The sequence below is a fragment of the Electrophorus electricus genome, chromosome 26, assembly GCF_041902795.1.
Source record: "Electrophorus electricus isolate QZ-2024a chromosome 26, ASM4190279v1, whole genome shotgun sequence".
Lineage (NCBI taxonomy): Eukaryota > Metazoa > Chordata > Actinopteri > Gymnotiformes > Gymnotidae > Electrophorus > Electrophorus electricus.
In genome coordinates, this window is record NC_137522.1 from 6,827,228 (window position 1) to 6,853,010 (window position 25,783).

Here is a 25,783-nt window from a genome sequence, read left to right on the forward strand (position 1 = left end):
TTTTTCAAAAATACCCCCACATAAAAACTGCTAGCACACAGCGCTTAACCTTCTGGGTGCACATTAACTTTTAGCTAAACAGCGACATGTGTCCCTTACCCAAACACCAATTGTATTCAAACTGGCCAAACTGGTCTCGCTAACTGCTCACTACTTCCAACACCCCTCCACTTGTCAGACCTCAATGCGCTGGTGTGCAAAGCCACGTGACAGAAGCCACGGTTGATCTTTACCTTGGAACTCTCTGATTCGGAGCACGCTCTCTCCTTCCTCCTCACTGTAGAGCCTCTCCTCTGTGTGAGGACAGCTAGAGCAGCACACACACACACAGAGAGAGAGAGAGAGAGAGAGAGAGAGAGAGAGAGAGAGAGAGAGGAGGTCAGAAAGCAGCAACATCCAAACATGCATAAGTGTGCCTGTTATTGTTGGCAGGACAACACAAAACTTGCTCCACGTGTGAAGGCGCCTACGCGTCACACACAGGCCTACCTCTCCACGGCCTGGCGGATGTGCGTGATCCAGGTGACTCGCTCCTCCTTGGACGAGGTGTGGATCTCATACATTTCAGGCTCGTTGGAGGAGGCGCAGATGAGGAACATGGCCTTCTCCTCGTGTGCCACCTCCCTCACGATCAGCTTCTGGAGGGAGATCACCGACGGCTTGTTGTCCTGGAGGAGAAACGCACAAACCTCAACGGGGAAGGGGCGGACTTGACCACAGAAGAACGTTTAAATAATGGCGCATCGCGTGAGGGAACGCCACAGTGTGTGTGTGTGTGTGTGTGTGTGTGTGGGGTCAGCAGGGTTACAGGCTGTGGCACTGCACATCTTGTGCTTTTTGACCTCAGTGTATAAAAAAACACCTCGTTAATTACCAAGAAACAAAGAAACCTGGCCATTTATTATTAATAATCCTAACCATGAAAAGCAACTCGTGTCAACAATGCTCTGGGATCAGATCACTCGTCTGTGTGCTAAAAGCCAGCGCCAACTCCAGTAACCCTGCACGCGTCTGACCCAAGGTCGGAACAGCAGCTGAAGGCTCACCACAGCAGAGAACACATATCGCTGGTCCTTCTCCTGCAACAGCACCAGCACATCCGTGAGCAGCACAGCCAGGATCTCTGCGGAGACAGACGGTGAGTTAGCACTCCAAGGCGTGCGTTTGATCCCAGGTTACACACACAGACTACAACTCATGTTCAAGCAATAAAGCATGTTTCACCGAATTTTTGTTCACAATTTTCAGTGTTTTTCTTGCATGACGATTAGAAATAAGCTAATTAGCCAAAAGCTATTTTTCTTCTTATCCAGTAGAGGGCACTAGTGCAACAAGGAGACTCATACACTCCACATCAGACTGGATGGTCAGAAGTCAGCATCCCCAGACCTCATATGCAACATCTGCTTCTGGATTTTGTAAAACCAATAGCTAATTTATATCCCAGGTTTTCAAATCACATCTGTCTTGTTTTTTTATTTTAACCTTATTTTTCCTAGGACTTTGGTGTAACAACAAAGTGGCCAATAAGTTATGTTACATCATCAAATAAAGACTAGATTACACAATCCAAGACTGGAATTTTGCTTTCCCTTTCAAGAATGCAAGTGCTTTATTATTATTTTTTAAACTTTAAGCATTCCAGAACTATATTATCATCTACATATTAGGGAGCAGACACGGCTATCAGTAGACAGACCTGCCTAAATCGATCTTTATCAGCTAAATGTAGCAAACATCCATCTTCAAAACATCATGCCTGATGACGGCGACAGTGCGAACGTTCTAATCTGATGAATACGCTTGACTGTGTCCTGGCAAGTTGCCATGGGGGAATCCGCTACCTTTGAGCCGGCCTGAAGCTGCCTTCCAGCTGACAGTGCCGTCGTGCAGCAGGACCCGCCGGCCCTGGCCCAGGTCCTCCCTGCTGAAGATGCGGCCGTCCTTGATCCGGCCGAGGGACTTGGGTTCCGTCTTGGAGGCGATCTCCCGCAGACGTGTCTCTTTCTTGTACAGGCTCACCTGGGCATCCACCTGCACGATGGTGTCCCGGATCAGGGTGAGGGCCCGCGCCACCTCCTCATGCTCCTCTGTGCCAGCTGTGGGGGCGCGGGGAGAGAGGGGAGGAGTGTGGAGGAGATCGGCACACGCGCGCACACAGCCAGCCGCATGAAAAGACAGCACAACGAATCAACCATAGTGCTTACAAAGGCACACGTTCGTACAACATTGACACACTGCATCCCTGTATCCCCTCAGCGCGGACACAGCAGTCGCAAAAAGCATTTCACTGCGAGTTATACCATGTATGTGACAAATAAAACTTTGAAAATTGAAACACGCTTTGCTCAGTGACGTGAAATGACAAACTACACCACAAACAGCAAATCGCTCAACGCTGTTACTGACAATAACCTAGAAATGCACCCATCCTCCATCAGTATTCTCTAAACCGAACCAAAATGTTTTCTTAAAGAGAGTACCACGGGTACCCGCACGGGCTGCCTCACCTTCCGTGTACTGCAGGATGCGCTCGACCAGCACCGGGTACTTGGTGATGCGCTGGGTGACCAGCAGGATGCACTCGGGCACGCCCAGCCGCCGCACGATGGGAAGGTTGCTGATTTTCTGGAGGAAGGAGCAAAAACGGGAGACAAGTTGATAGGGAGGTGGACGCGGGCATGTGACGGGGAGCTGAAGCTACGCGGGGCCGGGGGCCAGGAGGCAGAGCCTGCTGAATGCTGGCCTGCCACCACCACCCCATCTGCCAACAGTCACGTTTAGTGGATTTTAGTTGCTGAGATCAAGCAGACTGCAGATGCTCAGGATGTGAGAAAAAGGAACTCCAAGTCTGTGTGGTGATGCTGTAGTTTGGGGAGGCATATGACACAGGCCTCCTGTGAGGTGTGTGTGTGTGTGTGTGTGTGTGTGTGTGTGTGTGTGTGTGTGTGTGTGTGTGTGTGCGCGCGCATCATCCGGCATGCTCTCACCTTTATCAGGTTCTGGAACTTCTTGTTGTTCTGCTGTTGCTCTTTGTAGTAGCTGACAGCTTCCGTGTGACGACTGCAGAAAGCACCATAACTCTCCTTCATACGCTTGCCAAGATCTCCTGAAAACTGCATCAGAGAGCGAATTAAATGATGAACTTCACCGCAACGTTCTCGGTGTGCTGGTTAAAACCTCAGTGACCCAAACGCCACCACCTGGCTGGGAGATCTTTTAAATATCTTAGTATTTTATTCGATAAGATGTATATTTTAAAAACAGGCTTAAAGCGGAAATCCGACGTACCTGCTCAGTGAGGATATCGGCCACCCTAAGGATGACATAGTTGTGCTCACTGTCTGCCTGTAGGGACTGCCGGCGCCGTTCTCGGAGGCGGGACAGGAAGTTGCTGTGCAGGTCGAGCAGACTGTCCAGCCGTGGGAACAAACAATCCAGCCGACGCTCGTCTAGCTGCAGCGTCTCGCGCAGCTCGCGCATGTACACGCGAAGCATGATCTTCAGCGTGCGCACGTGGTGCATTTCCGTCTGGATCAGCTCTGCAATGCACACACACGACCCCGCAGAGTTCAGGTTCTTAGCAGTCCCCAGGAGCTCCGCCGGTCACGTTCGTGTTTACCTGGGCTACTCTGGCCACCGCTGCAGACAGCGGTGACCTGCAGGAAAGTGGGCAGCAAAACCCAAAACACTCTGTGTAAAGGGGACCGGGGAACTGGGCTTAACGACCAGACGCAAGCGTTACCTGCCTTCTCTTCAACACACACGCGACAGGCTGGCTGGCAAGGGATCTTTATAAGCCCAGTTATGACACGCAGACACGTTTAGTGACCTTGACACGGGAGCCACGAGACTTCCTAGTGGCAGCGAGCGAGTATGGCGACAGGGGGGGAGGCAGACACTCACCATAAATGACGTCCTGCCTCTTGATCAGATCTTTGGAATGTTTCTTTAGGAAATGCTGGTCCACAGACAGGCTCCAAGACTCCGCCTCCAAGTCCAGAGCCATGGTGTCCAGCTCCGCTCGAACGTTTGCATAGTATGCGTCTGTAGAGAAACACAGACAGACAACAAACCAGCAGTCGGTGGGGGACCGCACAAAATGAATTAAAAACGCCAATGACTTAACCTGTCTAAAAACAAAACCGCAGACAAAACCATCACAGACAGAAAATAGAACATGCATAATTACCCATCATGCATCCCTGGCCAACGGCTAAGAGAAAGGAACGTTACCTTCCACGATGCTGGACTCAGCAGGAAGTACAGTGAGCGAGACGGCGTCCTCTGTACTACGCTTTATTCTGAACCCGTCCACGTCATCCATCTCTCCTGCAATGGAACTGAGACAGAAAGCAGTCCTGAGTACCACAGTATGCGTACGCACACAGACACACGCACATACGTGCATAGACACACAGCGCAGGAGTCGACCAAAACACACGCAACACCGCGTGAGAGACGAGGAAGCCGAGGGCTTCAACTGCCCTGCTGGTCTTACACTTGCCCAGAAAGTCCACGTGTCTCCAAACAACAAGTCCATCAACACAGCTACTTCACTGCTTTTTGTCCAGTGCAGTGCATTCTGATTTGCATACGAAATTAAATCAGACCAAACTGTCTAAAGTTGTTACCCATGTTATTAGCCCTGCAGCAACCCTTTCACGGACTCTCGCACGCAGGCATATGGAAACAAAAGAAACCTGCTACACATGTCTCACATTTACATAACATTACTGTAATCCTGTCGTGAACCGAAGCCAAACCCGCCCCGCCCTACTGCCCGTGCCCGCTGACCTGGAGCTGCTGGTGTGGCTGGGGGGCTGACTGCTGCTGCTGCTGTTGGCGGCGGCTGGCTGGGCACCAGGTCCTCGTGGAGGGACGGTCATGCCTGAGGCGGTGCGGCCAAGGCCATCGGCGGCGGGCCCCTGGCCGGGCCAGGGCTCCCTCGTGGCTGTGGGCAGAGCAGTACGGTCAGGGCGGAGGTAGCGGGGCAGCCACGAGCCGGGCACAGCACCCAGGAAGCGGCAGGTGAGCAGGTCGTTGTGCAGGAGCAGGCGCACGCCCTCCCTGCGTGACAGGCCCCACGAGGCCGGGCCACGGGCCACCTTGCCACGAGCGGCGCGCGTCCGGCGCACCGCCAGCTCCATTGTCTCGCTGTCCCGCGGACGCGACGCGCGTTCGTGACCGTCGGGGCGGACAGCTGCGGGTCTGGACCGCTCTCCGGCAGACGCGCTTTATAAAGGGATGGGCAAGTTCTGGAAAGAATGCCACCACCCCACACCTGCCTCTGCGGTCTTCTCTCCTCCAGTGAGGCTGCCGGATTAGCCAGGGCAGGGGACTCTCCAGAGGGAGCTGAACAAGCCTAATCACTCTCTCGCCCCAAAGCTAAAAGACGAAGAAATATAAATCTATTGCTTTGCACAGCTGATGGAGGACCACTGTCTGAAATGTCCTCTTTCTCTAAAAACTTTGTGCACTTCACCACCATTTTGAATATCTCCACACTTTTGAGTATCTCTTGCTACAGCACACTGCAGTTACTCACCTGGAATCTTCAGATTTTTATATATTTTTAAAAAATTGTGTTAATACTTAAAAATGAACATGCCAATTACTTCTCGCAACACCATTATGTTCCACATAGCACACCAACATACTAATCATCCAATCAGTAGATGTGATATTCCTAAATCATGCACAGACGCCTCAAGCTAAAAAGAATAAATGTATTAGAAGCGTTCCGGATCCCCAGCTGTCTTGGGGGCTCTGTGGGAGGGCCTTAACTATCAGCACGCTAAGAAACATCCAGAAACTGCTGCACCACAGCAGTCCAACTGCTGAATACTTTTCATACCACTTTTAAAAAGCTACTCAGCTTGACGTGTTGCATAAACGTTTCCGGAACAATGAAAGGACAACTTGCAGCTATTCGTCAGTCAGACTGAAGCGAAAAAGTGGTACTGATGCAAGCAAAAAGCAGTTTCATACAGTCGAGGAGAGACGTGCCAGGGAAGCTGAGATGACAAAGGAAGTGGAAAACAGAAGCATAAATTTATCCTTCATAAGGTGCTATGAGAACATTCAAAAAACAAGTCTGGATTGGACTAAAGTTGCTGCACAAACAAAAAAAACCCAAACATTCGGAGTTTCATTATATAGGGTTGTCTACATTCGTCCAAGTATCCTCCTCCTCCTCCTACCCCTGTTCATCTTAATTAGCATCCCTACTACTACACAATCCGCTTCTCTGCATGGTCCTTCCGAGGCAGGGGGGGGAGGGAGGGAGAGAGAGAGAGAGAGAGAGAGAGAGAGAGAGAGAGCGAGAGAGAGAGAGAGAGAGAGAGAGATTGCCTTAATTTGCTGTCAGGGGATCCAGGCAGACGGCTGTGGGCCGGGCATCCATTACACGGACTTACCGCTCGCAGGGGACTGGAGCAAAACAAGCAGCTGATAATTGTCTCCGGCCACGTGAAGCTCCCCAAATACACCCGAGGACTTAAACGCCCCCCCAAAACCCCACCCAAACCCACCAAGAACTAAAATAAATAGCTTAGTCCAAGAGCATGCTAAAATTGTGCATTTGTGTGGATGGAGAGACATTAGCACAACTTTGTGTTAATAAAGCAAACAGAGCATTTATTCTAAGGGGAAAATCACACACAGATGAACAATGGTACCCAGTACCAGCGGTGTCTCTGCATGGGACACCAAAAGCAACTTAAGAGCCAATTCTGCAGCTTTTACTGATTTCAGTAATGGACACTAGTGCACGGTAAAAGCTAAACTGTACAGTGTCCAGAACCTGATGAAGAAGAGCCAACCTGACCAGGTGGGACCAATCAGAACCAAACAACTTTTTCCAAATTCAAGACCTTGAACTAGACTGCAAAGCAGTTAATTAAGGCGAATTAAATGAGCATTCAGTGGGTTTGGATCTTCCTTTTCACGACATTGTGCATTAAGAACACAAACAATATTCTTCTGCAGTACTTCAAAAAGGTGGGCTGAGGGGTGTTCATAAATCCAGAAAACATTAAGGTCACTGCATTTTAGCAAAATACAATCAAAATATAAGTATGAAAACTGCAGGTAATTATGGCAGGCTTATATAATTTTATATATTTCACTCACTCACAAAAGAGAATAAATAAACAAACCTACTAGGCATTACAACAGAGTAATCCAAGATCTCAAAAGACCCCTATTATGGCCATGAGGGGACTTACCTTGAATAGAGTACTGGGCAGCCCCAGTGGACTTCTGTGCAAAATCTTTTGTCTGTCAAGGAGGAAAAAATGTTTTCAGTGACTTAAATATTAGTGGTGTATAATTTTAAACAGTCCCAACTAATCTTGGATCATACCGTACATAGCTAGTTAACTAACTTGCCTGGAATATTTTTAAAAATAAATAAAATTTCACTCTGCGTGAACACCAGCTTGAAATAATTTGCTTCATTATAGCAGGAACAGAATGTCAGCTCCATCATATGGTCACCTCGAGTGGCTTGTTAGATGACATGAGCAGGCTGTGCAAAGCAAACAGTTTTTTGTTTCATTTGCTTGATCTCATAGACTGGTTGTTTGGCTTGCCAAATCTGTACAAACATATGCTTCGGAAGAGTTTTGGGAAAAGGGTGAAAAAGTTGAAGCCCTATACTATAACTCATGCACCCTGCTGTTTTTATTACATGTGGACATTCATTTAAGTTGATGCTTTTTTAATTCACGATAAGTGTACTGCAGACAGTACAGACAATAACTAAGCATTAACTAACTGTAGTTAAATCAAATGTTAAATTGTTGAATGGAAATGTTGTCTCATTTATCATTATTAAATTATTTTATTTTATCTGTTGCGATCGTTCTATCTGCTCTCTACATATCGGCATCGACCCTTAAAAACCCACCTGTCAACTACTATATGAAATCTGTCAAATCTTTTGAAAACCGTGCTTTAATTGGTTTTAGTCAGTTTAATGCCAATAACAATGCATATAATTAAATAGTAATTGCAATCTGAATCCCAGTTTAACTGACCGCTTAATTTAGGTTCACCCACAAATCGTGCAAGTTGAGAGCGTAGCCAGTGTAATTCAGCTGAGTGGTTAAGGTACTCGACCAGTAATCAGATGGTTGCCGGTTCAAGCCCCACTGCCACTGTTGGGCTCCTGAACAAGACCTTTAAACTTCAATTACTCAAGTCATACTTGTAAGTGTGACCTTTTTGAATAAAAGTACCAGCTAAATGCTATAAAATGTAAATGCAGCCAGTGTAGGTCAGGTTTAGATTTTTAAAAAATTGACTCAACAGAGATTCCACTTTAGCATTTACTCAACTTTGGTTCCTGAGGATACTGAAGAGCATTTTAATCAGTCAATGAATTTACAAATCAAATAACAAAGAGGAAAAACCCAACATGTGTGGAAGCTAATCGGTAGCTAATGAGTTCAAATCCAACCATGTGCACCACAAAGGCAGGTGTCAGACTCCAGAGCTGGTCCCAAAACCTCAGTCATGCAGTTCTACCCTGATTAATACACCTTACTCATACAATACACACACACATCTTTCTGAAGCATCATGAGCTGAGCTGGGTGTGTGAGAGTAGGGTAAACAGAGCACCCTAAAGCACCCAGGGCCCTTCACAGTTGCACACCTCCGAGACCAGCCTCCACTCTTCATGAGGTCACTGTTTGGAAATTGCAGATCTGCTGTGCTCTGAGAGAAACACCTCTCGTTTTCAAAAACCGTCACCACTGTACAAGAACGGTATCACTAATATCTACTGAAACAAGTACCGCTTGAAATGAATGCGATTGCATGTGGTGAACTTTCTCATTTTTAGAACCACATACTTGGAGAAATGAGAGAACACACAAGTCCTGCTTTATTTAGGTAGATATTGCTGTATTCCTATAGGTTGGTCAGGGCCCCCAGAGAGCCTTACGCAGGTGCTTCACGCTGGTCACCGTGGCGGGCACGCTCACCTTGTTCTTGCTGTTGCTGCAATCCGTCAGGAGACTCTTACAGTTCTTGTGGACGTTAACGGCGCAGTCTGTGAAGACAAAGGGTGGAAAGGCATGCGGGGAAAGTTATGGGTTTCTGTTTCAAAACCAGTTTGGCAGCATGTGCTTGGGAAAAAAAAAAAAAAAGAAGAGCGCAATCCACAATCCCTGCAGGTGTCGAACAAGGATGGGATTATGATATAAACCCGCACCGGGCCATTTGCAGGCCAGGAGCTCGGGCTCGGCTCTGCCCTAAGGTCTCTCATCAGAGAGCACGTCTGCAAATGCTACCTTATCGACTGCATGAAAACCCAAATGAAACGACAGACTTTTTATGCTGCACGTACCTAGCACAAAAGAACAGACGCGGCACGGCCCAGGCCTGATCAGCACAGCTGCCACTCAAAGTTAAGCTTCTGCTGATAAAGCTGCTCTCTAGGCCTCCGAACAAAAGCAGATGAGAAATGTTTCGAGCAAACTTCAAACCTAGAACTGCCACCCACTTTAGTTCAATTGAATAACACTCTGCAGAGACATGCATCAGTAACTAGTTCATCTTTAAGACGATAAGCCCCTCGGAACAGCGAAGGTTGTTTTCCCTCAGAGTGGCTGTGCACTTTTATTTCTATGCTCGCAGGCTTGGAGTGCACGTAGTGTCTCGGACAGGGTGGGCGAGTGCAAGCTCCAGCATCCACGTGCAGAGGCAGAGAACAGAGATTTCCATTTAGGCCCAGTCAGCTAATGAAACGATCCCAAGTAATCATCAGGAACCAGCTGCCAAGAAAGTATTTTTGAGAGACGCAGCCAGTGTCAGGTTTCGCCGACAGCTGGACCATCTACTAACAAAACTATTCAAAGAACACAAAGGAAGCACACCACTACTCTCAAACACAATCACCTTCTTTTGCAAAACAGCCACGTGATTGGTTTTCAGGGGGGGAAAACAAACATCTGTGTCTCGTCTTAAAAATCCCAGTCAACATATGAGGGTAAAAAGTGTCGTGAGACCTTTAACACGCAGCCTCGCCAGTGCAACAAGCTCCCAGGTGAGAGATTTAGGTTATATACATTCTTCAGCCTATTCACTGTTACGCTATGTTCACAAAATATTACAATAATATGGGTTAGTACACATCCATGATCAAAGCATCAGACTATCTTCTATTAATGTCTGTCCATTACAAGCCAAATAAGATGCACAAACAGTGATAATGCATTACACTGCAAACCTGTGCATATGTTTTTAACTGCTATATTTTGACCTCAAACACTTCACATGCTCGTGAGCCCTGGTTGAAGGCAGGGCTGTGGGACTGGAGAAGGCCTGTGATTCGTCAGAACACTTGGAATGCTCAGCAAGGACATCCAAGATAGGTCAGTGTGTCCACAAGGCACGCAGACTTGGCTGTGATTGGCAGGATGTTTATCGGCAACCTCGTACTGCAGAGAGCAATTAAATTTATAGCCTAAAACAAAGTGAAAAATAAACAAGCAGCTTTATAAGTGACACAGTGAGAAACAAACCTGTCACAAAATACGAAACCTAGCCTAAAAACTGAAGTTTAACTCCTTAACATCTTCCCTTGAGTGACTGAAAGCTCTGCTTATACAAAAAGTCATATATTGACTAACCAGCAAGGTGCGTAGGGACTCCAACCAAGCAGAGACAAGCAGCTCAACACAACAGAAAGCTCTGTGGAACCACCGTGAGCCAAGTTTCACTAGAGAAAGTGTGAGTCAGGAACTTTGATGAGGTTGAGGACTCATTTACTGTTCTGGCTCAATGTGTATGATCACATTAGATAGTCAATATGTTTGGCTGATATAAGCATCTTATAAAGCGTCTTGGTAGTCCTCAGAACAGAATGGCAAAGCAAAAACAAGCTTATTGTACACTCTTGCCATCTTGCACTACACTAAACTATGATCAATAAACAAAAGTCACAATCAGGGATGGAAAAAGACCATTTTAAAGTGGCAATAGAGGGTTGCACGAACCCTCACACAATAAGATCAGTCGAGGACCTCACATCTATTGATAGAGGACTCCTCTATTGATAGGAGTCACTTTCATCATTGCAGTTACTTATAAAGCTCTGTTCTGCAACAAACATGGTCAAAACGATTTTAGGGGAGTCTGGTCTCAGTTTGTTAATGACAAACACCTCGACATGGTGTGAGGAAGACCTGTGAGGCTGACTTAAAAAGAAGCCATCTTCCTCAGAGCAGTGCACGAAAAGAAAGAAAAAGCCTTTACTAGAGCATCAGACTTAACCATGGCTGCTGTGTGTGGGGAGAACTGTCAGCAGGGGTTTTACTACACCAAGCAACCTTTTCTGGCATATGCACCGAGCCAAGGTCATCTGCACTTTTCAATCAAGAACAATCTTAATTGTGTGTTTCATTTTATTTTTGTGTGTGGGTGTGTGTGTGAGAACTTCGTCAAAAATAATTTCAACATGCGTGCACAGAATATGGTTAATCTAGCAACATGTGAAGTGTTTCAGTGGAGTGTCAGTTACTCTTGCACTTTATAATATTCATGCGTCTTAATTTTAAATGAGAGCTTTTAAAATAAAAAAATATCCACAGCTGAATTCACCAAATATATTTAAGATTTACAGTACAATACTAATTTTGCACGTAGTATGAGGATTTATTGAGTATCTGTTAGCATGGATTTGCCTTAGTCAAACTAGAGAATCTACAACATTGTGCTGCCATATTGGCATGTCTTTTCTTTTCATAGGTTATTTATTTCTATTCTCCATTTGTGCACACTGACACACCTCCATTTATGCTTGGCAAAACAGGTTGTGTGTGATATATTCGGTGTGTTGATGTGAAGCTCGTATTTAATGTTACTTTGTGCTTTAATAGGAGTGGAGAGACCCAGCTAAGCAAGGGCCGTGACACCCAAGTTTTGTCTTGCTTCATTTTTTTCTTGGTCTGTTGTTTATAAAAATAAATATACAAGGGCTGTCTGGACAAATATTAGTATTAATTATTAGTCATTTATAAACAGTTATTTGTGCGTTTGGAGACATCGAGTATGTTGAATGCTACCACATATCTACAGTGATTACAGGTACTGAAGTCTATGAGGGATCACCTATGGTGTGCTGTATCAACAGCATATTTCCCTTCATAGAGCAGTGTGTACTATATGGATAGAACTTTCATGTGTTTACTTTCTTTGTGCTAACGCAATGGGAACCTATAACCCAGAATAGGAACGCAACTAACGTGATGCCTGTGTGCGCGCGTGTGTGTGTGTGTGTAAAAATAAATGGACATGGTCTCTGTTGCCTTACATACTGAACACTTTCTATCACTTTACTCAGCACCTGATGCCGTCAAGAGGAGCTCCCCCCCATGGGAAAATGTGACTGGAATACATATCTTCAGGGTTAAATGCAACGCAGAACACTAAGTGCACATGCACTGTAATCATACCTACCAAACTTGCATGCTTCTCATTCCAAGCCAATTCTGAAGTGAAAACTTTTACAAGCACTTATGTCATCATATTCTCACTCACTCTCTAACCAGGATCTTAGTGGCACTTCTTTAGGGTTTTAAAAGTGATGACTTCAGGGGTGGGGGGGGGGGGGGTTTAAAGTCTCTAAGTGAGCACTTCTGACTAGTCAACAAAAAAAAACAAAAGCAATCAACAAGTTACAAAATTCATTTCAGAATAAAGTCAGCAGAAGTTAGAATTCCTCCCCCCCCATTTCGTGCACAAGAGATTTTTAATTGGAACAGAAACCAGATTAGCTATTCAAGGAACTTTAAATAATCCCTTTATCACATGATCTGAACCCTGCCTTGAGAAATAAGTCTATACTCAGTAACATCCTCATGCACTTTGCATCTGTTCTATAACTGACCGCTGTTCTAGACATACCGGCAACAATCAGACCACGACCTCACAAAGTGCACGCAGCAACACCCCAAAACCTTTCCGTGGTTTTAGAGGACAAGTCTGACAGCCTAGTGCATCTGACCTGCTTTAAGCCTCTAAAGGAACAGTACCAACAAAAACAGACTCTCAGCCCTGACAAGCGCAATAACCGCCATGTGAGCCCACACAGAGGGAAGGAGAGTCTGTATTTCTAATCCAAGAGGGAGCGACAGGTTATGGTGTAGAGAGGGCATGCAGAGGGCATCTGAAACCACGAAACTATGAAACTCTCCAATTGTCAATTACCCGTTTTCTGATTCACATCATGAAAAATTATCCTGCACAACAAAGTCACGGGGGAAAACAACAACATAAAAACAAGGCCTTCACTCATTAACCTACAGAAACAGCGATAAGAGGTTATTTCTTCGGAAGCAGAAATCACTAGACCTAACTTGGCTAACTTGACTGAAGCAGGTATGAGCGATAACACAAGTATACAGAACACCAAACGTTCCAGAAAGGGCCTCTGCTCTCACTAGTAGATGGCTATCGCTAGCGACACGACGCCCATTTTCTCCTTCTTGCGTATCGTTAGGTTTAACTGTATTGCTCTTAGTTACAGCTAAAAGAAAGTTAAATAGCTAGCTATTACATAGTTAATTCATCCCACTATTAATGCAATCTTTAAATTTAGCAAAAATCACTTCATATCGTCACCTTAGCTAACGCTAGCTAGCCGTCCAAAGCAACTCCCGAACACTCGTACTGCAGATGAGCTTAAACCAAGTGTTTACCTGCAAAAATAATTACAACTATAATAACGACAAAAGGCCGAGACGCCTGAGCGACCAGCGGGGTCGATAGTGGGATTCGTTTCCCAGTAAGAAGTCAGGCCAAGTAACCGCGCACCTGCTGCGTCAGGTCCCTCTCAGGCGAAACCCAGCGTCGAAAACACAAAACCAGGCCATTCTGGACAACTGGGAACCACTTAGTCAGCCACCAGTATTCCCAGCACGACGGCTGTTGTGTTGGGATTTGGGATTGGGATTGGGTCCCGGATCTCCCGAGGCATTGTGGGACTCGGGAAGGGCGCGTTTCCAAAACTTTGCCAGATTTAAAGTGACAGTCAGTGACTATTCTGGTCGCGCGCGATTAAAGGAGCAGTAAGACGTTATTACTAACTGCCGAAATAGAAACATTTATGGAAGCGATGATTATTTCTACAGTTTTACTATCAAGTGCGGCTCAAATGCGATCAAATCGATGTGTAGTCTTCAAATGAACCGGTTTATGCCGTGTAGAGCAAGGGACCCACATGGAGGTGGCCATGTTTAAAACAGATTTAATGCAGTTAAACATCCAGACCACCAGGTGTCAGTAAAATGGCTTCATAAAGTGAAGAAAACTTTTTGGTATGACTTATTTCTCAATTTGTTTTTTCCTAGCATATGTCTTAGATGACTATTGCAGATAAGACCCTACTAATAGGATTATAAATTAGCGACGTCCACATTTACAGCAGTTGGCAGATGCTTTTATCCAGAGCAACTTATTATTTGCTCTGAGCATAACATTCATCTGGGTGGTATTCATACCTTATACCGTCTGTGTACAAAACGCCCTGTAGAGATGCAAGATTAGGTTCATTATTCATGTTTATATTTAGGAGTGGATGTTATTTGTATCTGGTATAGTCGATCTATTATGACTCCCCAGTTAAGCGATTTGTAATTGGTTGGAAACGTACATAGAGACGTCAACATCCAGGAGATAGTTAACGCTGGACAGTCGACCGCATGGGGAATGTCTGTTGTGTTCATTCCAAGGCTGCGCGTTAATGACGATATACCACAGCCACGACCAATGACCCTGACTGTTATGACTGTTATTACTGGAATCCCTGCTGTTGCTATTAAACTCTTGAACTCATCCCGGCCTTAAGTGGTGTTCTGGCCGACATGCTGGGTTAAACGCAGTGTAAAAGACAAACCAGTGTCTCTAAACTCACATCAGAGAGAGGTCTCCCCCACAACCTGTCTGTACAGGTGAGCTACAGCAGCACATCCAGCAGCTGCAGTCCTCTGTCCAACTCCCTCAATTGTTTCTCTCCGTCATCTCTCTATCATTACATACATTTGTCTAACCATCCAGTCATCTGTACTATGCAATCGGTTTCACTGCTTATTCTGACTTCCTTAAATGAACCGGGCTGTCCTAAATGACAATTTAAGTCCACAACCTTGCAGTTAGTTCACTGCAGCTTTTCTGTTTCGTGTCTCCTTTTGCAAGTCTGCTTATTGAATCTGTGTGACTGATTATGGTCAGACTGGGCTGTTTGGAACCTGATGAAATATATCAACACGATTTGTTTAGTAAGCAATCCCACTCGAACACTCATGCATAATATTCCACAGACGCTTCGTGATGGCACTGAACGGGTGATTGTTCCTCAGTGTTCATGGATTTCCTCACCTTTCAAGACACTGCATAAACATAGAAAGCCTTTCTTAGGCCATGCAGTTGTATGCTGAACCAATGACACCAACAACCGTTCATCCCTCAGTCTGAACGGCTCCAGTGACGATGGCACATTGCTGCTTGAGCCCAGACCTGCACTGCATAGACCTTGTTCTGCGCTGATCATTGTAGAGTGTCCCCAGCTCCAATACGTCTTTTTTAACTCACTAAATGTTTGGTGAATTGAATTAGGTATGAACTGAATAGGAAACACGTTAAACTGTTCAGTGCAGGGGTATAGACAATCTGGCTCAGTGACCGTCCACCAAGTTTAATCTGATTTGTGTGTACACATATGTAGACTTTTGCACAGAAGGACAAGGCTTCAAGAAAAATTTGAATTTGAAAAATGTGTACAATATTAAACTGGGTCATAAGTCATGCAAGAACAGCAGACACCCTGTCTTTAAACAAACGAGTACAGGAAGGATAGAGTACTGCAAATGTTATACTTGGGAAGAGTTGGAGATTCTAAACGAGTATCTTGTAGCCTTTGACATTTATAACCTGCCTATACACCATCACTATGGCACATTTATGTTTCTGTAATAAACAGCTCAGCATTAATATGAGTTGCCATAAACTAACTCATTTTACATTTTATTGTAAATGGCTGATATCAGTCTACACCATTTAGATTATTTTCTTCAAAATTCACTGAATTACATATAAGTTGTAGAACACGGAACAGAAAGCAAAGTAAAACCATGCGAACGTGGGAAGGCGGATTTATATCAATAACAAAATCTGTTGAGCTTTGAATGCTGTAGGACTGAAAAAGAATATAGATTGGGAGCAGGTTTCAGTGTGGACACACTACAAGACTTTCTGGGGGGGGGGGGGAAATGGATCAGAATGCTCTGGCCTCTAAACCATCATAAAAATATATTGCATTAACAATTATGTTCACATTGCCTCTTGAAAAGAGATATTATTATTATTACTATTGCCAAAGAGCCCAGTGACTCATTATAAATGGATAGATCACTTAATCTGGGATAACAAGCAAGAGGGATCGAGCAAGAAGGATTTTAACACTCAAGGGACTCTTGCACCTTGCTCATTCTCTATGTGAACACTTGCAGTCTTCCAAGATGTGACGAGAAGGTGAAAGCAATAGGCAGAGAACAAGATGCCTTGTTTTGGTCACAACTGCTGTGATTAACAAAGTCAGCCTAACACATGGAGGCTGTGCCGAACGTTGGCAGGGGCCAAGCAAGAGGTGTGTGTGTGCGTGGCGTGTGCAGCTGCCTCGCACGCATGCATGCATGCGCGCGTGTGTGCGTGGCGTGGCGTGTGCGTGGCGTGTGCAGCTGCCTTGCACGCATGCATGCATGCATGCATGCGCGCGTGTGTGCGTGGCGTGGCGTGTGCGTGGCGTGTGCGTGGCGTGTGCAGCTGCCTTGCACACATGCATGCATGCATGCACACGCGCGCGTGTGTGTGTATGTGTGCACGTGTACTCACTGAGGCACTGCAGGCCATGCTTTTTGTGCAGGGTCTTGCTGCACAGTGAGCATGTGGCAAGGCTGGAGAAGGAACCCGGGACGAGCAGGTGGCCGTTGCTACTGCGGCTAATCAGACTCCGGCGGTGAGCTTTCTCTTGTTCCTTCAGCACCCTCTCTCTCTCTCTCTCCCTCTCTCTCTCCCTCTCTCTTTCTTTGTCCCTCTCTTTCTGCTGATCTTTCTCCCGGTTCTTACCCTGGAATAGAGAGACAAATGAGTAAGTAAATGCTTTCTTTATTTAAGGCTATGCAAGTCTTTGTATGTGACTGCCTGATGGAAGATGAGAGAAAATTTGCACTGAAACAGCTTGAAGTTTCAGTTGCAAATTGCAGTTATCGTGCATCTACACTTGCACAAAGCTACCTTAAATATGGTACTGAAATAATATGTCTGAACCATGACCAGGTTCTAAATAGCTTCAAATATCATTAGTGCAACTAAGTAAATAAAATGACCAAAACATCACGAGGCATGATGAACAAGACATTTGGTTTCATTCTTAAACAAACCCCTCTGTGTGAAGGGAACAAAAGGAAGGAAGTTACAGCAGCGAACAAGCAACACTACAGTTGCAGCGGCATTTCTTGGAAATGGGTGCACAAAGTGGTGTGGAGGAAGTGTGTACTACAGTAAGGCCTCTGACGTGTGCAGTCACCTTGTCTTTGTTGAAGGAGCCAGTCATTCGGTTCCTCAGAGAGCTCAGAGTGCGCTTGACCATGGTGCCCTTCTCTGGCCGCTCTGTGTGCTCCTCCTCTTCCTCATTCCTAGTGTTTGCCAAGAACACAGTGAAAGCTGCAGGTTTCGCTTCTGCCCCGTGCTTTGTGGTGCGAGGTGAAGCAGTGTAGCTAAAGTGCAATAATGCGGGGTCTGCTGTGAATATTAACTTAAGAGTTGCCATGATTTAAACCTCACTTTTTTTTTCTCATCCAAGATTCATATCAAATCGGGACATATAAGACATGCAAGCAAACGTGGTGGGACTTACTCGTTGGAGAGGAATTCATACCAGGTGACGCTCCCAGACTCTTTTCTGTCTGCACTCGACGTTCTGCCCTTGGCTCTAGGGACAGTACACGCAAATATCACATAGGACACCCATTCATTACGAATCACCCACTACCAAACACAGCCATTCTGTACATACATGCTACCCACAGGCAGAAAATGAGTAGGAGCGTGAGTGACATTAGGGTTTTCCCCACAGCAGTCGTGTTAGAAGCACACTCAGGTGGCATTCACACTCAGAGGACTTTTATTTTGGTGCCGGTAAAGCACATCATCTTTATTTCAACGTCAGTGCTTTGAACAGTAGCAAAGTGAAGCAACACATGTTCAGCTGAGCTTTTGTTTTAAGGCAACGCAGATGCTAACCAGACTCAGGTGGACTTTGGCCATTGCTGTATGTTGGGAGATGAGCAGCTCTTTTAGGAGGGGGAGGGGTGGAGCTCCAGATATAGCAGGCGCCTGCCACTCTGTTTACTTACCCATGATACATCTTAAGCTCTTGCAGAACTTTCTGTACCATCAGCCTAAGACAAACAAGACACTGAGACTGAGTGTGTGTGTGTGTGTGTGTTGGTGGGGGGGGGGGGGGGGGGGGGGGGGGGGCACGGCACTAGGTGCTGTCTTACAAATCTATGTTTTAACTGTTTTTCGTACCTCTCCCTCTCACACATGCACACACACCCGCACACACACCCACGGGGTCATCAACTGCTGCCTCTGCCCAGACGTTTCAGCCTCAAAACTCTTATGGCTCTCTGTTGTGTGAAACTGTGAAAGGGCCTTTTTCAAAAACTTTCCCTCAGAAAACACGCCCACCACCACTGGGGCTGCTGCATGACCTAAGGCTCCTTGGTGTAAAGACCAAGTCACCACAGGCTCAAACCCGGTTTATGCCAGAGTATCACAGTCTGGGGTCTAGTTGGGTGGGAGTTCTGCCCTAACAGGTCCTCAGTCATTTAAAAGGTGTATGATAGTTTGCATAGTGGAATATTTACATTTAAATTTAAAGCATTTGGCAGATGCTCGTATCCAGAGCGACTTAGGTATTTATTCGGTATGACAGGATGGAATATGGGTTTGTTGAACTTACATGTGACATTGTCCTTCTGCAGATCCCAGTCCTTCTGTTTCATCGTTTTCCTCTGAGACAGAGACAAAACAAAGTGTTGAGGACATCACAGCATGCAGCGGTATAAGTGTAAACCCGCCTTAATCCCAATTTGACCTATGTACACTTCTAGAGAAGTTAATATTATATTTGTGCCTCAAAAAGTGATATAATGCCATGGAATGATTATGAACAGGACAGACGTAACAATTTTATAATCCAGGAATTTTTTGATGCAAGTTTTGATGCAAGTTTTGATGCAAGTGGGCATGCTGCAAAATGGTTCACTTGGTCCACAAAATGGTTCATAGGGTTGGCAAGATGAATGAATCAGATTTTTTGAGTACTATTTAAAACATTTTCAGACAATGTGAGCTTGGCTGAATCTTTAAAGCATAAGTACATCTATCTGAAGAATCAATTTTTTTACCTAAAAGAAAAGTCTTACACAAAGCATATAGAATCATAAGTTTCAGTTACTATATATATACATACACATTTAATTTATGTGATGGGATGAGGTTTCTAAAAGAATTCATAGGCCATAATATTACCATAGATTCTATTCATTTAACACCCTGACAGCATAAGTACAGTTTGCTTCATTCTATTAATGCCCATCTTTAAAAAAAAATTTTTTTCATCCAGGTTTTGTTTTTAATTGTGGAAACTGTTGATTTAATGCAGGTAAATACAATAAGGTGCACTAAGTGTGGTCCAGTGCAAATTATAGTGCAGTACAACCAACTTCAATTAAAAATACAGCTATATGAATCTCCCATGCACAGAACAGTCCAAATGCAACATGAAGGTGCTGCTGTGCAAACCAAGCAGGAAATGTACTGGATTTGATCTGCTAGAAGAACTGACCTCCTGAAGCCCTAGCAGCCTGCTGGGAAGTTTCCAGAATGCGAGAGACTCTTTCTGCGCGAGACTTCTCATCCGTGGCCAGGATCTCCGACCTGGAATATACAGTCCTCCCAAATGCACATGTCTGCTGGAAATAAAAACAGATTCTAAATGTAAAAATCTTACAACCATAAGTGAGAAATGTTTTTGAATAGATTAAGATGATCAGCGTTCATGCTACTGAAAATGATTCGTTCAGATGAGGTTCAGCAGCACTATAAAGAGCCCAAGGCGGCATTACTGAGGTTTTGGTGCTGCATGTTGCTCCAGACATAGCTAACTCCTCCACAGAGCTCTGGGAGGGAGATAGAGAGATGAGCTGAGAGCACTGCACTCCACTCTGATCTTCTCTGTCCACATCACTGTCAATGCTCGCTGTGTCCAGACTAAACCTACACACACACACACACACACATAGACCAGTAAAAGTAAGGTGCTGGTATAACACTACTAACACATCCGAAGTTTCTGACTCTCATGACTATAAAGAAACAGACGTGTAAGATTAAAGACTGCTGCTTTAACAATCTGTGATACACTTGCAACCGCATGGGTGTGTCACTTTAGTAGTGCACTCCATATATGTTTGGTAGTTCCTCATTTTCACAACAGCTCTCTGTTACTTCACGCAAACAACCAAACACTCTCTCCAGGCTACAGACGACAGCCTGAAGACTTAAGCGTTTCTGCAGCACGGACTGCTAGAGGTGTGCTGCTGTGCACGAGCCCTGGGTCTCACCTCCTCCCCAGGCCGACGGGAGACAGTGGCACGTCCCAGCTGTGTCTGCGTGAAGTGGACATGGACCTGACCAGTATGGGGAAACTCTCCATATTGGGATCAACCTCCGGTTTCGCCCCAGGGCCATCCACACCCACCACTGCGTCAACAGAGACTGCCTCACCCTGCTCTGACAGCAGATCAATGTCGCCATGTGACTGCGAGACCATCGTGCTATGCTGTGGGTGGCACAAATCACAGTTTGGCACAGGGTGGATAATTGGAGAAGGACTATGATGGACTTCACCCACAGGGGTGACTAGGATCGACCGCTGGTTCTGTGATTGGCTCAGGTCCACTCCAGGTCCTGTGTGCAGGTCTCTGAAATACTCTGAGCCTCTCAAAGAAGAGTTTAGGTCCAAGAGGTCGTCCACGTTGCTGTCTGCACCAGAGCACTCAAAGTCACTTTCAACCAAGCAGGAATTCTGAAAAAGCAAGATTAAAAAAAAGCTAGTGCTACACATTTTCTATATTACAGTTTGTATCAGCAAACTCACAAGGGGATACAATAAAAAAAAAAATCTATTCAAGAGCAAAACAACTGAGCACAAGATGGTTAATAATAAACAAAAGAATCTCGAAATAATAATAGTGTAAGCCCGAGAATATCCAAATAACCATTACAGTTTAGTCAGTGCAGACAAAGTCAGCAGTGCGGCTGCTGTTCTCGCCTTGTTATCGGGCGCGCCGCTAAAGAAGATGTCCTCCGCGATAGAGGCTGGAGACAGAGACGAAGAAGAGCTGGTCCCGGAGATCGTTCGCTCTGACAGGGCGCATGGTTTGGACTCCGAGCCTGCAAAAGAAGACGCGCGTCAGCATCACAGATCAAACCAGTTTCACATGGAACCCACACGTTACAGGCGGCAGCAGACAGAAAAGGGCATGTCGATTTCGCTTTGACACTGATGACCTCCCTCTGATGAACAGGAGAACTTCCTGCTAGTTATGGCCTGCTGGGCACCCTTGGACAGTTCCTGCAACCGCCTGCTCCACAGAATATGTTGCACAGAATATACAATTTAAGAAACTAAATAGCGATCATTCGATTACGGTTAGGAATACGTCCAACTATTGTCTTATAAACCCACAAAATCTAGTCACACTGTATCTCTGATTATACCTAGTATCAAAACAATCTATCAAAATTGAGCGACAATTAATTGAAAGTAGAAGCACTTGTAGCAAGGCAGGCGGAACGTAAACATTAATTACTCAGTATATTATAACGAGGCCGCACCAGTTTACTTAACAAGTGTCCTCGTTATCTGGTGTTTATTATAGGAAATGAAAGCGCGCTGCTTTAGCGGGGCTGCAGCCCAGCGCAGCTGTGAACGCGCGCAGGGTGGGGGGTCCGCCCGTGGGGTTGCGCACAGGGTGGGGGGTCACTGTTTCCGTGAGCACGACGTCCATAACCCGGAGAAAGCGAGCCAGAGCTCGCCTTAAACAGTCCGCGGACGTTAGACCGCAGTTTTCCAAAGTTAATCACTTTGGTCTCCAGACGATGACAGTGTCCCACGGGAGAGGTTTTGTTTGTGCCCACATCTAGCTTGCAGTATGTAAACCACGTTGCCGCCGCGATGCGCGAATATCCTTTTAAGGATAGCTCCTGCCACCATACGTTGTCGCCAAAAAGGCGCTCGCTGAGACGTTTATTCCTTTAGGATCGGCTGTGATGGGCGCCTCTCGGTCACTGAAAACACGAATGAGCTGACCGGACACAACAATCTGAAATCAGGTGGCCGAATTCTGCTTGCGCATCACGCGTTAATCCAGAGGACTTTTAGGAGCTGAGCCGCGTGTTTTTAATACTGCGAGAAATCTCATAACCTGTAGCGTGTAGGATTACCGAGTGCACACTCTCAAATGAGTGTAAGGGCTGGTAAACAGCTGGCAACCACGAAAAAAACCCTACAGTTTTTTGGTTGCCACATCCACTTGTTTCATATACGCAATGCTACACACGCACTGTCGCATCCTCTCAAAGGAGGGTTAACGTTTAGTTCCTATCCAGAGTACACAGCTCGTTAACGGGTCAGTAACTCGTGAAAAGCCACGAACCTCATCGCTGCGTGACAGTGGAAGATGTTTTAACCAAAAAAGAAAAAAACCCATTTTGTCCAAACCAACCATGTGCCTGATAATGTGATCTACATTTAGAAAACCCCATTGAAGCACCCTGTGCCGGATGCGTGTCCAGAAGTGTGCCATTTGGTCATGGGTGATGTATGACCATAGACGTCAACCCACGTTGGTATGTACTGTAAATATATTTGTTGATGTGCTGAATCCAAATAGAATGCAAGTAAGCCTGATGTGCACGCACACGCACACGCACAGTCGATTAAGCTTTGTCATTTAGAAGAGAAGCTAAACATGTGACCCCTGTGAGAAACACTACAGCTCAATTCTAGTGTCCATTATACACAGTACAGTATCTAGAGAATATAAATGTGCACATATGAACTAATTCTTAAAATCCAGTGTCTAACACTCCTGAAAAACTTCTCATTGCTGTTGGAGTCATTAAGCAAGAAGCACCAAGAGATTAAATAAGATCAAGAGACTCTTACTGACAGTTATTTCTTAGGATGTAACTTAGCTTTAACTAGCTGGTAAAACACAATACACAAAAATAAATAGTCAATTTAAATGAAAATATAACCTGAGGAAAACCAAGACAGACCAAAAATCAAAGACAGCCCGGACTATCACACTCAAAGCTGTGGAGAGAACTGGTTGGTTCTACCTCTTTTGAAGGACCATCGTTTCATCCAGAACTTGGAGAAAGAGGGCCAGGAGTTGTTGAGTGGAGAGTCAGCCATGGAAAGGAGAACCTACAAAAAGGGCATGCGAGCAGGAGACGGGGGAAAGCCGAGCTCTGCAGGCACCTCAGCGCAGGGAATCAGCAGAGAGTGAACACACGGTCCAAACTCAGGGGAGACAAACTCAAGAGGGCTGCCACTTCTGATCTCTTTGGGGAGGGAGGGAGGGAGGGAGGGAGGGAGGGAGGGAGAGAGAGAGAGAGAGAGAGAGAGAGAGAGAGAGAGAGAGAGAGAGAGAGAGAGAGAGAGAGAGAGAGAGAGAGAGAGAGAGAGAGAGAGAGAGAGAGAGAGAGAGAGAGAGAGAGAGAGACACGGGGGAGCGAAGGAACAAGCCAGGGGGGCAGCAGCTATTCGGGATTTAGAAAAACGATGCATAATAAAGCACAGAGAACAGCGGAAAAAGAGCGTGGGACAGAATGAGGCTGGAGATAAAGAATTTTCAGAGAAGACCAATTTGGCTCCGCTCAATCGAACAGTGTGACGCGGTGACAGAGTCGAAACTGGTTGTGAACTGAAAACATCCTTCATGAGCTCATGGAAGTGAAGCTGAAAGATACTGATCTGCAATTACAGCACTAGAAACCAAAAGCGAGGCTTCTGCTAGACAAACAGCAAATGTAAGCAACACAAGTGACAGCAGACCTGCAGAGCAGAGTGCAGCAGCTCCTCTGCACCTGCTGTCGCCAAGGCGCAGCGGGGCCCGGTTTTTCGGGGCCCCGGTCCACAGCTGTGCGTCAGAGAGCCGTTGGTAAGACCACGCTTGACTTGCCAAGCAACAAATTGGGCCTGCGCATTTCCCTAATCTTTGTCAACAGAAAGCGAAGCACCAATGGGGCAAGCAAAGCTTTCTTTCTTTTATATCAGAGACGGGTCTAATGCGTAACGAGCGAACAAACCGTGCCCACCCACAGAGCACAGATCATCACGAGACATCCTTCTTGTTCAGCACAAACAGCAACGTCCATAAAAGTCATAGATTACAGAAACTGGACAAATGTTTGGGCACCTGACTAAAAAGCAAAAAAGTAATTACTCACCTTTTTCTTTCTTTGAGTAGATTCGAGGCAAGTAATCCAGAAAAAAATGAATAGTTTTCTAAAAGATCTACTTTAGATGGAATGAGCCCTAGACGCTGTGCAGGCCTGCGTAGACAACGCTGTTACTGCCATCTGCGGAGTGAGGAATAGTCAGCAAAGCACGTTAGCTGCACTCAGGATCCTCCACCAGCTTCCGTCTTACCCCACCCTCCCCGCTCCACTCTCCAAGCAGAGTAACCAAAATCAGCACTTTCATCCTTTGGTGAAAAAAACAAAACACCCATCACGTTTGTTCATGCTGTAGCGACTGAACGATGCTCGCGCTCCCCACAGGTACGAGGAGGAAACCAACAGTCCACGTGCAGTAGCGTTGGCTGGACACGTGCACTGGGTTCCTGTTCAGGGCGTGAGAACGTATGCACAGAGACTGCGAGAAAGAAAACGGTCCAAGCAGAACTCACTGGGGTTAAATGCGGCAAAATGGCTCTTCGAGAGCGGGACTGTAGCTGCTTTAAGTGCGGCACCCCGTTGCCACCGCAGAGCGGAAAGTAAGTCATCTGCCTTTGCCAATTCCTGTCAGCCACTCAACGGTTGTTGTTTTTCCTGTACCACCTCAAACGAGCAGGGTCAGGGAGTCATAAATCTCCTCATGTAATCATTCTTACAAGAATGGTACATTTCTCTTTAATGGATTTTGCCAGGCTATTTTTAAAAGTTGGCCAAATTTTAGAAGATGACTGAAACTTCAGAAGCCATAAGCGCATGCCAGCAGCAGTTCAGATATGACAAAGCACACAGTGACAATCATCTCAGCACTTATCAGGAAGTGTAGAAATACCAGTGAGACACACAGGGTGACAGTTTCTAAAAGGTTCAAGTAATACCGTCATGCTGGGCCTTTAGATCTGAGTCAGAAAAAAGGAGCCCACCTACAGAAATAAAACAGCTTCACAACATTTTCTCCAATAGGGTTTTATTCATAATCTTTATATAAACAGTTAATTGTTGAATAATTTACACACAACAAGATTTTTCATATCATTCGTCTGTACATCACTGCTTGGCTCTCCTTGAAAAAACTAAATTGTCGATTGGTTCTAGCTAATCATGGCACATTTTGTTCCTATACATGAATTTTTTAAAATTTTTTTTATTTTTTGGAGGATGTGATTGTAGTTGTTTT

At 45.6% G+C, this 25,783-nt stretch overlaps 1 protein-coding gene and 1 long non-coding RNA gene across 9 annotated transcripts in view; one reads left to right on the forward strand and one right to left on the reverse strand.

Annotated features, from left to right (window-relative positions):
• Positions 1-23,748, reverse strand: part of arhgef18b (rho/rac guanine nucleotide exchange factor (GEF) 18b) — a 34,710-nt gene extending 10,962 nt beyond the window's left edge. For 2 of the 7 annotated variants that reach the window (XR_014120034.1, XR_014120033.1), the window contains exons 1-22: positions 23,488-23,748; positions 21,413-21,534; positions 20,703-21,166; positions 20,205-20,355; positions 19,925-20,051; positions 19,037-19,088; positions 18,426-18,470; positions 17,927-18,001; positions 17,597-17,705; positions 16,903-17,137; positions 8,994-9,061; positions 7,230-7,281; positions 4,798-4,954; positions 4,237-4,343; positions 3,907-4,047; positions 3,292-3,542; positions 2,991-3,116; positions 2,511-2,628; positions 1,845-2,099; positions 1,047-1,123; positions 490-668; positions 234-307 (exon numbers count right to left, since the gene is read on the reverse strand). Coding sequence is in view for 5 of the 7 variants with exons in the window: in XM_081708162.1 (XP_081564288.1) it covers positions 234-307; positions 490-668; positions 1,047-1,123; positions 1,845-2,099; positions 2,511-2,628; positions 2,991-3,116; positions 3,292-3,542; positions 3,907-4,047; positions 4,237-4,343; positions 4,798-4,954; positions 7,230-7,281; positions 8,994-9,061; positions 16,903-17,137; positions 17,597-17,705; positions 17,927-18,001; positions 18,426-18,470; positions 19,037-19,088; positions 19,925-20,051; positions 20,205-20,355; positions 20,703-21,166; positions 21,413-21,534; positions 23,488-23,563 (3,061 nt within the window). In the remaining 2 variants the exon portion in view is untranslated. The remainder of the gene's footprint in view (positions 1-233; positions 308-489; positions 669-1,046; positions 1,124-1,844; positions 2,100-2,510; positions 2,629-2,990; positions 3,117-3,291; positions 3,543-3,906; positions 4,048-4,236; positions 4,344-4,797; positions 4,955-7,229; positions 7,282-8,993; positions 9,062-16,902; positions 17,138-17,596; positions 17,706-17,926; positions 18,002-18,425; positions 18,471-19,036; positions 19,089-19,924; positions 20,052-20,204; positions 20,356-20,702; positions 21,167-21,412; positions 21,535-23,487) is intronic. The other 5 variants (XM_081708162.1, XM_081708160.1, XM_081708159.1 and 2 more) reach the window with 5 other exon arrangements.
• On the forward strand, positions 17,048-19,969 carry LOC118240829 (uncharacterized). 2 transcript variants are annotated; one of them, XR_004775660.2, is made up of 4 exons: positions 17,048-17,158; positions 17,873-17,950; positions 19,059-19,136; positions 19,843-19,969. It is a non-coding gene; the product is annotated as an uncharacterized LOC118240829 (long non-coding RNA). The 2 variants fall into 2 exon arrangements; XR_004775661.2 differs by lacking the exon at positions 17,048-17,158 and having other exon boundaries at positions 17,674-17,950.
• Positions 23,749-25,783: the final 2,035 nt, after the last annotated feature.